The sequence below is a fragment of the Callorhinchus milii genome, unplaced genomic scaffold (genome assembly GCF_018977255.1).
Source record: "Callorhinchus milii isolate IMCB2004 unplaced genomic scaffold, IMCB_Cmil_1.0 Scaffold16, whole genome shotgun sequence".
NCBI classification, from domain to species: domain Eukaryota; kingdom Metazoa; phylum Chordata; class Chondrichthyes; order Chimaeriformes; family Callorhinchidae; genus Callorhinchus; species Callorhinchus milii.
In genome coordinates, this window is record NW_024704757.1 from 14630246 (window position 1) to 14645687 (window position 15442).

Here is a 15442-nt window from a genome sequence, read left to right on the forward strand (position 1 = left end):
AAGGCTAAATAATAATGAATATGAAAAGTAAGTGAAATGACTTAAAGCTTCAGATCCCAGGAGCATTTTGTATGCCTTAATATCTGTGTTTAAAATTAAGTAAAGGATTCGATGAGGTGCATATTCATGGGTTGTATAAAACAAGGGGTGTAAATGTATACCAGGCGGTGGCAGGGCTCACAGGAATATCAGAGGAACTGCCTCATGCAGAAAGGGGTGAGAATAATAATAATAATAATAATCCTTGCATTTGATATAGCGCTTTTCACGTCGGGAGGACGTCCCAAATCGCTTTACAGAACACACTGTAAAGTGAATCGACTGTATATTTGTGGGCGAACGCGGCAGCCAATTGCACACAGCAATGTCCCACAAACAGTCGTGGATTGAAAATGACCAATTTATTATTGTTTTGGGTTTTGGAGGGATTATTATTAGGCTCTGTGTGGAGTAAGGAAACTTGCCCGAGGTTTCGCCCTCTGCCTGGAATTGAACTCAGGTCTCTCACTTGCAACGCGAGTGCTCTAACCACTGAGCTACAGGACTCCAAAATGGTGGAAAGCTGTGGTTCAAGCCAAAAAGCATTAAGAGTATTTAACGTAAGCGCTCCCTTGCGAAGGACGCTGTATAAATACAAGTTGTTGTTGACGACGCACACGAGAGGGACAGTGGAGGAGTGGGGAGACGGGAATAAGAGGGGTGGAGGTTAGTTGAGGCAAACGACTGGGTTCCGTTCGGTGCAGTCTATCTAATGCGACGCGTGTGTTGTGATAACCGATTTCATGTCCAGTGTCACTTGTGTTTCATCGCTGCAGTGAAATGATCAAACGTATCCCAAAAATGTCAGAAGTATTGATTTTTTTTATTGAAGTAGTAAGCAACAGGAATATTTCCTTGAGACACTCTCGGAAATAAATTGGGTTGCAAGATTGCATACAAAGCTGAAGCAATAGTTTTCGAAATTCATCAGAGTTTATTGTGTTTTACACGCATGTCTTAAAACCTGCTTGTCGTCCAATTTCTTAAGAGCATACAGAGAATTGCATTAGTTTCAGATGGATCCCTGGCGATTGTTGTTCTTATTGCCTTTTGTTTCCTTTTCCGGAGTTAACGAAAAAGGAAACAAAATAAGACAAAACGGAGCCACCCTTTTCTCCGCAGATTTAATGGTACTTTCTGGACAGAGCAGCGATTGAGACGTCAACGAATTTGCGGTTGATTGCTTCGATTTCCGGGGACCAGTCTCCTTTGGTCATAGCCATTTCAACAAGCATGCAACTACCCAGGAGCTGCAGAAGAAATATTTCGAAACATTAGCCGAGACACGCACGAGTTTGAAATAACATTACGAAGCGCCAACCCCAGGCTAACTATTTCTCCTCCAATTCTGTGTGATCTCTAGTCAATTTCCTCCCACCCCAACCCCAAGGAAAGCAATGTGGAACCTGTTAAAACAAACCACAGCCTGTCGGTCTACCTCACTCTACTTTGGGAGCGCGGTGGCTCAATGCTTTGGAGCGAAATCTCATTCAGCCGCCTTTACCTTGAAGTTTTCGGGATCCACATGGATGGTATCAGAGTGACGCTTGCTGAGGTATTCAAAGATTTCCTTAATCTTTTCTGGATCTTTGGCAGCAACTTGCATTTTCCCCATCACCTTGGCTCCATGTTCCATGACCACCGGATCAGAGGCCTTGAACCTGCCACCGAATTTGCCGAAGTATCTCTTGGTCCAGGGGTAGACCACAAACATTCTGGAAAACGAAAACAGTAAATAAAAATGCACACAAAACCGTGAGAATGACACCAATGCGAGCAGAACTCCTCATTTGGATTTAAATAATTAAATAATCACGTTTGAAGACAGCGATCAAACTTGAATTAGTTTCCCCCATAATCTATTGGGGGCCTCAATTTCTTCCTTCCCTTCAATTATATAAAAAAATCTTTTACTCTGAAACTCAGAAGAAGACAGAGGTTTGATGAAGACATCATCATTGAACGTTTGTAACAGCGAAGGCTTGTGTCTTCTTTCTCTCTTCCCCCTTCTCCCCATCAAAAAAAAATGGATAAAATAAAAAGAAAGCCATCAAACCTGGCGAGTGCTTTGCCACCGAACTTTTCTGGGTCTAGAGCAGCCCATTTGCCTTGGATGACATCAAGCTCTGCCTGTGACCACTGAACCATTTTTCTGCCTCTTTTTTGCAAGCTCAACCTGATGAGGATTATGCTGGAAGAAAGCTGTGCTGATATGCAGTTGTCTCGCAGTTTTTATAGTTTGGAGATGGGCACCTCCCAAACTAATGCCTCAACCCAATAGGGCAGAACAACTGGTAGGTGGGGTCTCAGCGTGTAACTGGGTAATGGGCTTACTGCCCAAGGGTTGACACTAGGACTCAATTGGTTTCCTTACTCCCCCACCCCATCACCACCAGGCCCTCCCTCTCATTCCCTCCCAGTACTGTCCAACTGTCCAACGCCACCTTCGCAAATACTTTTCCCCCCAAATAATGTTTCAAATCTTCTTTACTTCTAAGTTTGATCCAAAACCAAATTTCTGATCTGCGTAATTCTAATTGCGACGTCTGTCTGTCTTATTATGCATTTGATAAATATATACATATATATATTAACATTTTGAACTGTTATCAGTTGGCACAAATTTAATTTACCAACATAATTCCCGAACCTTTCAATTCTATTGTTTGAAGGTACAAGTGAATAATGAAATGTATTTGTATTATATTAATTAATTTGTCTCATTGCTTTTAGTGGGAGACAGCTCTGAGCAGTTAAACTTGTGGTGTTTGCCTGTGTAGTCAAAGCCACTGCCATTCAAAATGACTCACTGTGTGAAGCTTTACGAGCCATTTCAATGTGAAAAATGTCCTATATCAAATGCAAGGATTATTTAAAAGATGATTGAAATGGTGAATCATTTCAAATGGAAGCGAATGAATTAATGTAAAGTAACATTATTTTCTAAAACCTCCTTTAAAAACAACTGTCCATACAATTATAAAATAATGTCCGTTTAACATTTTCTGGTAATTGCTAAAAACTGGATAGAAATATTTAGCTGAAGAGTTGAATAACATGAATGTAGATTTTTGTTTTTTCAATCTTGTTTTGTTAACTGCATCTGATCGCTGTGCTCGTTTAGTAATGTGCATGTTTTATTATTTTAAAAGCAATAATAATCCTCGCAATTGATATCACCCCTCTTAGTTTGGGATGTTTCAAAATGCTTCACGGGATTAAAGTGCAAGCAAATGGAACTCTGACGCGACATTACAATAAAATGATGAAATGCCTAATTAACGTTTTATAATTGAAGCAATCAAATCGGAAAAGGTTTAGCAGATGGAATAATATAACACATTAAGAAGAATTAAGACATTGGGCTAATGAATGAATATTTTACAGAATTATCACAGTTGACTTAATGATATTGAAAGAACAAACTCCATTTGAAGTTGAATTAAAAGGAGTCGTTAAGGTAACACCAAACTATGTACAAAAAGCAATAAACAAGTTGCTTACATCTTCAGTCAAAATGTTAATCGTTATTCGTAATGATTTCTGGAACAGTGTTTTCAAAAAGAATGGTGAAATCGATACCTTTATCCCAAGACATTTGTTTCCCCCTCTAGAAAATAAATTATTGAAACGCTTTATACTTAAATTAAAGTGCTGGTTTACTTTTATAACCAGTCAGTTTGTTTAACGACAAATGTCTATCCATTGTGAATTATTAAAACAAATTGTAACCTAATCTAGACATGGAAATATACCGAATCACTCAGCAAAGTTTTTTTTTGCTGCGTAGGTTACATGCAAGGATTATTATTATTAAAGTACACTAAAATGTCAGTCTCAAAATGCAAAAGTTTTCAACGCACAAAAGACATCGAAACTGGATGTAATGTGCAACGGTTGCACAATTCTAAAGGAAATAACTTCGAAATGATGTTCCGTTTCAAAACGTATTTAAAACCTTTTTTTGCTTTGCACCTAAAATGAAAGTATACATCAATTTATTTAGAATCGTTGGTCTGGAAGAGTGATATGTATGTTTCTTGATTGGCCATTTATTCTGAAGTCTTAAAAGTTTCCCTGAAATCAACCTTGATCTGATATAAATGACATATAATTCAATTAAAGAGTATGCGGCATTTTTTGTTCAAAGTTACATAAAGTAAAGTGTCACTTAACAATATAATTTTTGTATGTTTCTTGTTCCATATTTTTCAGTTTCTCCTCAGGCTTTGGTATGAGCAGTCATTCCAATTAAATGCAAATTAAGCGTCTCAGTTTACACAAAATAAGAACATTTATTTTATAGTTTGTGGGCAATAGTAAGAGGAAATTTGCAATTTTTAGTATCTTCAGTTTCCTTAAATACCCTAATTCAATGATTTTATTCTGACATTTAATTTTTGAGTATCTTTTATAATGAAAAGCCATCAGTAAGCGGTTTCCTCATCTATAACTAACAACGCTCGCATTTTATTTCTACGTCTAGCTTTTAATGGTGATCGCTCTTGTCGCCTTCACAGTTACTTGGATTTAATGACGTAGCAATTCAGCGGATTATTTTAACAAGGGTTTGGGGGGAAAAAAGATCTCCGACTTCTATTTCAATCTTGTTCCATAATAATAATAATAATAATTCTTGCATTTGATATGGCAGCTTGTCATATTGAAACGTCTCAAAGCACTTCAGAGATCCTGTAAAGTTTCGTGACCACCTGTTTGTGTTCCAGGCACTCGGAAAAAGGTAGGACTTCGTTCGATTTTTGCTGTGAATTTCTTTGGATCACAGTAGCTTCAAATATCTTGTGCACTCGCGCACTTAAGTGTAAAAATCATGTTGTGTGTTGGTTTCATTCGTTACCGTTTCAAGGGAAATTTTAACCCCCAGAAGAATGTTATGATAATATAATAATACTAACCCTTGCATTTGATATGTCACGTCTTCGAGACGTCTCAAAGGGCTTCACAGAATACATTGTAAAGCGGAGTGACTGTGTATTTTGTGGGCGAAACACATTATTAGATGTCAAGAAAGACCAAAATAATGCAAGTCCTTGGACATTAAACCCACGTAACTAACTGATCATTACCATTGTTTTGATATCTTCTTGGAAAATCGACTAATTTGCTTTTTTTTTGAAAAGCTATCAATTCCGCCACTTGCCCCCCCACCCCATGACGATCTTAACTTATCTTACACGAGCAAGACTGTGACCCACCCATCATGAAGAGGGAGTTGGCTCATTCTGTGATATCAGTTGGAACCAGCATTTTGTTAAAGAAATATTCTGCAGGACCTTAATATTTACGTGCTGTTTCTCTACTCACTTTTAAAAACATCGGCGGACAGGAAAGGTCGCTCGAAAAAGAAAGTTTCAACAATTGCTTTCTTCCTGTCGATCAAACTATTTGGTATTGTTTGTCTAATTCTTTCCCAGCCACGTGGCTTACCTATCCATTAAAAACCCTGTACAAAAGAGAAGCTTCAAAATTAAGGCGGCATTTAAGAATTTGTCGCATTCTGGATGCTCTGAAATGCTACATAGATCTAGACGCAGATGGAATTTCTCCTACATTTTCCAATTGCAATACAATTGCGAATTTAAATAGAATTTAAATTTATGTAGCGCCTTTCAATTCAGCAGGACGCTTCGAAACCCCGACAATGTCAACTAGGCACGCAGAGCTCTCTTTGAGATGTGTTTGTAAAGAGCTTTGAGATGGATTTTTCACGTAAAATGCGCTATATAAATGCAAGTTATATTATTATTATTATTATTTACCTTTTCGCACAGGTTGGTTGCATCAGCCAATGTATTCAATCAATGAAAGCACTCACAACTCAATAGTATATAAGAATGGAGTTGAGATCAGAAAGTTCACTAATTTTCTTCAATTTGGGGAATTCCTCTCTGCAGAAAAAGATCAGACTGAAACTAAATAAATAATAATGATAATAATAACGATCCTTGCATTTAATATAGCGCTTTTCACGTCTTTGAGGTGTCGCAAAGCACTTCACAAAATAGGCTGTAAAGTGAATTGACTGTATACTTTGCAGCGTCCAATAAACAGTCGTCCTAACAAGGAAAACCGGGAATCCTAACAAAGAAGAACAGCGATCGTCAAAGACAAGTGCTAATATGACACTTAGTGTAAGAGAAAGGAGTTTCCCTCCCTGTCCTGGCTAACTGGCCTCCAAATAAAATTGGTCACTCAATTTATGGCTGTTTGTGGGACATTGCTGTGCGCAAATCGATGGTCAAATTTGCTTACCAAATACAAAGTCACTACATTTTACGGTAAAATCCCGTGAAGTACTCTGAGAAGCCTTGACGACGTGATAAGGCACAATGTCAAGTAATAATCATCCGCGAATTTACTATAGCGCCTTATCACGTCTTCGAGACGTCTCAAAGCGCTTCACAGAATATACGGTAAAGTGAATTGGCTGTTTGTTTTGTGGGCGCGCAGCAGGGTCCCACAAACAGCCGTGGATTTAGCGACTGATTTTTTTCTAAGGGATTATTCCCCCCGGAAAAGCGATCCGACAATCAACTAACAAATGGGTTCCTACTTGTTGCTCGGTAAACAGAGGCGTGGGGAGTAAGGAAATTTGCCCAACATTTCACCCTCTGCTGGGAATCAAACCCAGATCCTCTCGCTTGCCAGGCGAGCGCTCGAGCCATTAGAGCCATGTGGAGTCCTGTAGCTCAGTGGTTAGAGCACTCGCTTTGCAAGCGAGAGACCTGAGTTCAATTCCAGGCAGAGGGCCAAACCTCAGGCAAGTTTCCTTACTCCACACAGAGCCTAATTATAATCCCTCCAAAACCAAAAACAATAATAAATTGGTCATTTTCAATCTACGACTGTTTGTGGGACATTGCTGTGCGCCATTGGCTGCCGCGTTCGCCCACAAATATGCAGTCGATTCACTTTACAGTGTGTTCTGTGAAGCGCTTTGGGACGTCCTCCCGACGTGAAAAGCGCTATATTAAATGCAAGGATTATTATTATTAATGTACAGGACTCCACACGCAACAATTATTAATTTATTACCTCATGTATCTTTGTTGAATAACAATTTTGAACAAATTTAGAGGAGGATTCTTTTGTTGTTCTCTTAAGGAGACGTGGGTAATTATTTCCTATAAATCACTCTCACATTTGAACACTCGTGTCTGGAAATACTATTTCTACTGATAAATATTTGAGCAATACAAATACTTTATGAAAGAGTCTTAAATCTTTTGCAACGTTCCTTAAGTGTAGAATTTTATTGTACGCTCTTTAATTTCAACGGTGATGCTTCCCAGTTGGAAAATTATTTAAATAACTATGACTGTATTTTTTAAAACATTCTCGAACACTTGTTGTGACTTCCAATACTATAGTGTTCAGGAATTTTTCTTATAACCTAAGAGAAAAATAATCACAATTATTCAACAATCATATCTCCAGCAAAATTATTATTACGAGCACGGCTCATGGAAAAAGTTTCTCTCTTCTATGCCCTCCACATTCATAGTTTTATATTAAACATCTGGTGAGACAGATACTTTGTGTTTGCGATTTACTCAACTAATGTAAAATTCATGTTTGTGAAAGTTGCTGAGTCGCAGAGAAGTGAAGCACAGCAGCACAGCTTCTGGAAAGTCATTTACGGTGAAAAATATCTTAGCAGAACAATTCCCAGCCGTGTCTATGGGTTCAAACACCACATCGGGACGTGGAATCATATCGTCGAGGCTGACATTGCTGTGTCAAACTGGCTGCCGTATTTCACCCACAAAATATACAGTCAATTCACTTTACAGTCTATCCTGTGAAGCGCTTTGAGACGCCTCAACGAGGTGATGAGGCGCTATATCAAATGCAAGGATGACTATTATTGTTATTGTTTTCAATTCAATAGACGGTGCTACCACTGGGAGAGAAATTTCAGCTGTGTCTAGATTCAGTTCATGTAACATTTGAGTGCGTCTATCTCGAACCTTTTTACTTTGCCCACGAGACAAACAGCCACTCTGTTTGACAGTAAATCCTGTGGAGTGCTTTGAGACGTACTCCAGATAATAAAACTAAGGGTTTACGATCACCATTTAATTTTTGAAGCCGGTTTTCAGTAAGTTCTTTTAAACAACCGCACAATGGAAGGTGAAGCTGAGATAGGCTGAGATGAAAGAGTCAATTTTTATTGACTCCGGGTGGGGTCCAATTCATATTTCAACCCCAATTCTGCATTCACCCGAAACTTCAGACTAGTAGAGGCCTCGTTAGAATTTGCTCCGTTTCCTGAACTAACCATCAGTTTGGAGGCTTTTTTAGATCTTAACTTTGATTCCACGTACAAACTGAGCTCAACAATTGAGAACATAAGAAATGCCAGACACAAAAAACACCAAGGTCCATCCAGTTCACCGTCCACCTTCCTGGTGATCCCATGCACTCATGTCCTGAACTCCCCGTGTACTATCTCCCACAACGTCATTTCCTAAAGGAAAACTATCTAATTGTGGAAGAGAGTCAATCAAGTGACTGACACATCCCATCGCAATGCTTCGGAGTACCCAAAAACAGACCATGCTCCGCTCCGTATCTGTGTGGAACTTCCCTGTGTTGCTGTTTGCCCACTTGTCTGGATATTGCACTTTCAAATCCCGCCTAAAGACCTTCCTTTTTGATTGCGTTTGCAGAGTATGGGAAAGTGGGGGACTTATTCTGATCGTGAGTTTTCTGTGTTTTTTTTAAAAAAAATGCGTTGAATTTAACTCCTTTAAACAGTCATAATTTAAGATGGTATTATTTTCACCCTCTCGGTAAGTGATGGATTTAGAACAGTTGATTAACAGCCTGATGTCCTTTCCTCTACAAAGTATGAGAAGGCGTAAAGTTTTAGGGTGTGTTTTTGCCGTGATATGTTCGTATATTATGCAAACAAAATGCGTGTTTGTTTTGGGGTTATTTTTTTTCCGCGAATGAAAATGATCAACAACACAAGTGATTTGAAAGAAAAAGCAATGCTTTATTTGTTACAAGTTTTCCTGGGATCTTGAACGTTAAGATTGTTACAACACGTGGTTTCTGCGATTCATTTTGGCTTCTCCCCCCCCCAGTTTACAAAGAGAAATATTTGTGAGAAATGGGATTAAACGGCAGCAAATCGCACGAGCGGAGAAAAAAAAAGGAGATTTAAAGCGTGTTGAGAGGCATTATTTCCCGAACAGTTGAGTGAAACAAAGATGCCATTCTTCCGGAAACTTCCATCAGTTGATGTTTAACGATACTTCTCGGCCAGAAGGTAAGCGAATTCGCAAAGGTATTTGTCCCAGGCGCAATGCATCTCAGGTGAGAAGTCGGGCAGCTGGTAAGCCAATGAGGACAGCACACACTCACCCAAAAACTGCAAGAAAGAACAGAAAAGCAGCGTTACTTACAGGACTTCCCGACAGCTTTCCGAACACCATGAATAAGAATAACGGTACTTAACATTGACAAATTATCCTCGGTAAAAAAGTTTTCAGAGTTAGTTCAACGGACTAAGGAAGTGGTGCGTTTTCACAATGACCTATGTCAAGTCATAACGACCTGATAAAGCCCTATATCAAATTCAAGGATTATTATTAATGTAGGGAATTATTATCAAGTGACAGTGTAAAGGAGGCTCAATTGTAACTTATTTTTTCGGGGTGGTTGAGCGAGGACAGTGGGGTGTTAAAGGTTTACGTACCCCAAAGTTGACGGGGTCCACCATCAGCTCATGGGCATGTTTGGCGCTGAGCGCATCCAAGAAACTTCTCAAGCTATCCAGGTATTGAATCCCCTCGATTATCTTTGTCATGACAGTCAAGCCATGTTTCTGCACTCTGGGGCCTTTTGCAGTGTAGTCGCTGAAGCCGACGAAGTACACCTTGGTTTGAGGGAAGCTCGCAAACATCCTACCGAGAGAGAGAGAGTGGTGGGAGTGGGGGAAAGAAAAACAAGTTAAACTCCATTGCCTTGTTTGCCAGGAAATGCATTAATACTATCTAGAATTGCAGTATGAATCGCTGTGAAAGTACTAGGAAACAGGATTACAATTTATCGATGCCACTCACTTGAGACCCAAGGCTTGGCATTAAAGCAAACCACTACCCTGCCGCGTCCCCCCCTCACCCCCAATCAAATATGAACCCGTTACCTGGCCAAAACATCTGAACCAGTCGCTTGGGCCTGTATTTTGCCAACGCTGCTGCTGAGGAGAGCTTTGTCGGTTTTTGAGAGAACCATGGCTGCAAGTGGGATCTTGTTTCTTCCGAACTAGGAGAGAAAATGCGATGCTGGGCACTTCCAGCGGCAAGTTTATATTGTGTAGCTTCTAATCCCACCCTTTTGCTCACAGCTTCCTATTGGTTCTCGCCTGAACAGGATTGAGTCGTCTCTCCTCCCCCCTCTTTTGCCAACCAAAGTGCGGCGATAAGGCGTAATGCACATTGAAACTCTTCCAACTAATCATCCGTTTCCCCCCCTTCATTTTCAGCTGATCGGCAGAGATATGGGTTTTCGAAAGCCATGCACACCTCCTCTCTCCCGTCCCTCCCCTGCACACAACTCTGAAACCCTCCGAATGTCTGTCAGATTATTTAATAACGTATCATTTTTGATACTACTGCTAATAATAATTCTTGCATTTGATGTCGAACTATAGAAACTTACAGGGTCGTTAACACAACAAGGTCATTTGGGCCAACATGCCTGTGCTGACTCTTTTAAAGAACCATCCTTTCACCTGATTTGTCTGCCTTTTTCTCCATACCTTGGAGGTGACTCCTTGACATAGTGGCTTTTCACGTCGTCAAGAATGTCTCGCTACTGCTTTACAGGACTTTACTGTGAAATCTTACCGCATCACCAAAACGTCTCAATATTTAAAATGCAAAGATCCACGAGGTTTACTGCAACTTGTAGTGGCTGCAATCATATGGGCTTCTCTTTAGCGCAAACCAAATGCGTTGGGCTAAAATCACTCACAAATTGCACATTCAATTTCAATACCATTCGTTTCAAGTTCTTTCAAGAAATTTGCCCCAAATTCGTTTGAGATGGTGAAGTGTAGACCGCACCATGCTTTCCGAATAAATACAGAATGACGTTCTTATCGACACCGTTCTTAAATATTTTTTGAAAAGTATTTTTTTATTCATTTCATTTTAACACGCAGGCGGAGGAGAAAATTCCACCTGGGTTTAGATTTACTGCATTTACCATTTTCTTGCGGTGAAATCCTGTGAAACAATTTGGATCTTTTCAATGAGGAGGCAATGCAAATGCAAGGATTATATTATTATTAGATTATTACATCGACATTCACCACTGAATTCCTAAGTGAGGCTTCATATGAAGATAACAGTGAAGACAGAATCCTCATAACAATTCATTTTAAAATCCTTCAACAAACGATATGAGATGAGCCAAAACTACTTCTAGGAAAAAGGAAGCTACAATAAATATATATATATATATAGAGTATACAACAACAATTTGCACTTTTACATCAGGAGAACATTGTGCTTTTCCGGCTCTATACAAGTCCATGAGAGGCTTAATTGTTTCAAAAAATTTATATTTTCACAACTATAACCTTCACCAGCAAGTTGCTAATGTAACCACATTCCTTGCAGATGACTGCAATGGATAAGCAAGTAAATTGGCTGCCTCATTTCGCCCACAGAACATAGTCAATTCACTTTACAGTACATTTTGCGAAGCGTTTTGAGACGTGATAAGGTGCTATATCAAATACAAGGATTATTATCATTATTAACATTCATTAGAATTGAATCCACTGCAGTTGGCAATGTGGCACTGTAAATGATTGAAATTCTACCGGCCCTCGGTGATTGCAAAGTCTGTCTTTTTAAAACAAAATGAGCAGAATTTTATTTTTGACTTAAAAATTTGAATTGATGAGCAAAATTCCATCCAGTTTCACCGGCTCCACTCCCCAGAGGATCAAAATTCTTGGTTTATAGCCCAAAAGACTAGCTTAAGGCACAGACTTAAAATAATAATAATAATACTATCCTTGCATTTGATATAGCGTCTTCGAGATGTCTCAAAGCGCTTCACAGAAGATACTGTGAAGTGAATTGAATGTATATTTTGTGGGCGAAACAGACAACATGTGCTAAGGTCGTGCAGAATTGTAGAATTTTTATTTTTAACTTTGGAAGCCGGATCTTCTAAAGAAGGTCAGAGAATCGGCTTTGAAACTGAGAGTCAATCTCCAATGCAATATTGTTCGATTCCGGTAACAAAACCCTCCACTATTTCGAACTCGACGTTGTTGGGCTTCACTGTGTTGTCGGTCAGCAAGCTTTCAGCCATCAGGTTACATGCCTTGGAACTCCCATTGAAAACCACAACACTGCAATGCTGTTCTGTTCCCCTTCCAGCTACCAGCCAAGTGGGAACATAAATTCACACAGGAAAAAAAACATGCATTAATAATAATAATATAATAATAATAATCCTTGCATTTGATATAGCGCTTTTCACGTCGGGAGGACGTCCCAAAGCGCTTCACAGAACACACTGTAAAGTGAATTGACTATATATTTGTGGGCGAACGCGGAAGCCAATTGCGCACAGCAATGTCCCACAAACAGTCGTGGATTGAAAATGACCAATTTATTATTGTTTTTGGTTTTGGAGGGATTATTATTAGGCTCTGTGTGGAGTAAGGAAACTTGCACAAGGTTTCGCCCTCTGCCTGGAGTTGAACTCAGGTCTCTCACTTGCAAAGCGAGTGCTCTAACCACTGAGCTACAGGACTCCACAAATAGCGCCTCGCTGAGACGTCTCAAAGCGCTTCTCAGAATACATTGTAAAGTGGAGGGATTGTGTATTTTGTGGGCCAAACACGGCAGCCGATTGCGCTCACAAACAGTGGGAATATTATTCTGAAATAATACTAATGAAACTCTGCGATGTCGCCGTGTCAACAAAATTTCCTCCAGTCGTGCAGAGATCCTGCACGTTTTGCGAGTAATTGGCACAAGTCAAACGGAGAGTGTGAAGTTGACTGATAATTGAATAGGACGCCTCCCCAGCAGACTCGCTCATGACCTGCCTTGAACTGCATGTTGATTGCCTTCAATCCTGATACCAGCATCAGCGGCAAACAGCATCGGAGGCATCCACCCGAATCCAGTGACTCAGCAGCAGATGCTGAGCTGAAAGTTGCTGAGTAATTGTACCAGTCGCAAGCTGCGGGACCCTTATCGGTCAAACGCTAGGTGGTTGCTCAAGGCATTGAGGTGCGACAGTTCTCGGAAAGATGGAACTCAGGCGCACAACGCACTCCTTAAACCTCCAGATACACTCACACACCCAAAGCCTGGCACTTTAGATAGCTACGGGTGGGTTTTTTTTTAAAAAAGAAAAGCAACACTCTTTTGTAAATCGGTTCTTTAATTCTCTCTTGACAATTGTTTTTCGTAAAGGTAATGAAATAATAACTTACACAGCGCCTTTCACGTAAAGACAGTCTCAACAACACCAGCGAAATGACATGTGTAAAAGCGCCTTTCAGGGCGGGAGGACGTCCCAAGGCGCTGGACAGACAGAGTTACGGATCCGAGCTGGGGGTCGGGGTGGGGGAGGGCAAAGGGGGGCAAAGTGCGGTCGAAGAGGAAGGTCTTGAGGGAGCGAACTCAAACCTTTGTTTTGCAAATATATTCCACCCGCGTGAAGATTTACTCGATTTACGGAGCGTTTTAGAGGGTCCAGAATTTGGCAAATTGTCGAATTCAGCTTTGAAGTCTATTTTGGCAGTTGTTTAAATGAATAAATCCTTGCATTTGGTATAGCGGCTTTAATGTCGGGAGGACGTCTCGAAGTGCTTCACAGGACTTTACTGTGAAGTGTAGCAACTGTTCATTTTTGGGGATAAATTGTCCACAGCAATGTTGCACAAACAGCGATTTAATTTTGGGGGATTATTAGCCGGGACACAGGGGAGAAGCTCCCTTCTCTTTTTGAGAATAATAATGCCACGATGTAATAAGGGCAAAATATTCGAAATTTAAGGCGTAATAATAAATGAAATAATCCTTGTATTTCACGTCATCGAGTTGTCTCAAAGCGCTTCATAGGATGTACCGTAAAGTGGATCGACCATATCTTTTGAGGGCGAACGCAGCTAATCGCACACAGCAGTGTCTCACAAAGAGCCACGGAGTGAGTGACCAATTTTATTTGGGGGAATTGTTGGCCGGAACACCAGGAGAGAGCAACTCCCTGCTCTTTCGAACAGTGCCAATGGGATCTTTAACGTCCACCTGATCAGGCAGACGGGACCTCGCTGGAATGTCACCCCTGACATTGCAACGCACCCCCAGGACTCCGTTGGAGTGTCAGCCACGGCTCTTGGAGTTCAAAGTCCCGCTGCCAAGCTTGAGTTATAAAAACTTTTGAGGCATCCGTAGAAAACAACAATTTACGTTCACAAAGTGCCTTTCACATCGGGAGGAAATCTCAAGGCACTGCTAATAACTGGGGAAGTGGGGACGTTGAGCAGGCAATCTGACAATCCAATTTAGACGGTTCCAGCCTTCCCTCCAGTGGGAAATATCAGAATTGCACTTCACTTTTTTGGGCCCCTTTTAACCACAACAATACAAAGGGCTTTCATAGAGGCAGGAAATTTCCCTGTGCCTGGAATGCGCCTTCTCTTCCCGGAGGAATGTCATCCCGCTTATCTAATTCCAGACAGTATTATTGGTCGCAGGTTGACCAGAGCCAAGGCTTGGTGGTGGGGTGGGGGGGAACCCCAGAATGTGAGTGGGGGGAAACTGCCGCTTGGCCCAGTTGTTCTCCGTGAAGTCGCATTATAAACGGAAGTTGTTTTTTTTTATTGTTGTCGAGTTTATTGTTGAGTGGGAACACTCCCTGGACTAGGATTTAATACGAAAGCACTCCAATTCTAAAATAAATGTATATTTATATACATATCCTGTGGATATCACACAACAGTTCCTATTTTCCTGACAACAGTGTTAACGTGTGGCAGTACACTGTCATCTGCTGGGCAAAAGAGGTATATATATATTAAATTACTTTTAATGTATAAGAATCCTAGTACTGGACATAGAGTCGTAGAATTAGACAGCGCAGAAGGAGGCCATTCGGCCCATCGTGTCTGTGCCGGCTCTTTGAAAAGAGCTTCCCAATTCAATCCCACTCCCCCGCTCCCTCTCTCCCCATAGCCCTGCAAGCTTGTCCTCCCCAAATAATTATCTACCTCTCGCTTACACGTTGTTATCGAATCGGCTTCCACCGCCCTTTCGGGCAATGCATTCCAGTAGCGTCATAGAAGCGACTCAAAGTGTTTCACAGCTGTAGAGTGTAGTGACTGTGTATTCGA

At 40.6% G+C, this 15442-nt stretch overlaps 2 protein-coding genes across 2 annotated transcripts; both read right to left on the reverse strand.

Moving 5' to 3' along the window:
* Positions 1-844: 844 nt before the first annotated feature.
* On the reverse strand, positions 845-2210 carry LOC103188412 (hemoglobin subunit beta-like). The gene is given in 3 exon segments (NM_001292784.1): positions 845-1289; positions 1544-1754; positions 2096-2210. Coding segments are annotated over 3 exon segments (429 nt in total). The 5' UTR covers positions 2188-2210; the 3' UTR covers positions 845-1163.
* Positions 2211-9045: 6835 nt separating this feature from the next.
* Positions 9046-10353, reverse strand: LOC103188411 (hemoglobin subunit alpha-like). The gene is given in 3 exon segments (NM_001292778.1): positions 9046-9439; positions 9767-9974; positions 10217-10353. Coding segments are annotated over 3 exon segments (423 nt in total). The 5' UTR covers positions 10306-10353; the 3' UTR covers positions 9046-9313.
* Between the last annotated feature and the right edge of the window lie 5089 nt (positions 10354-15442).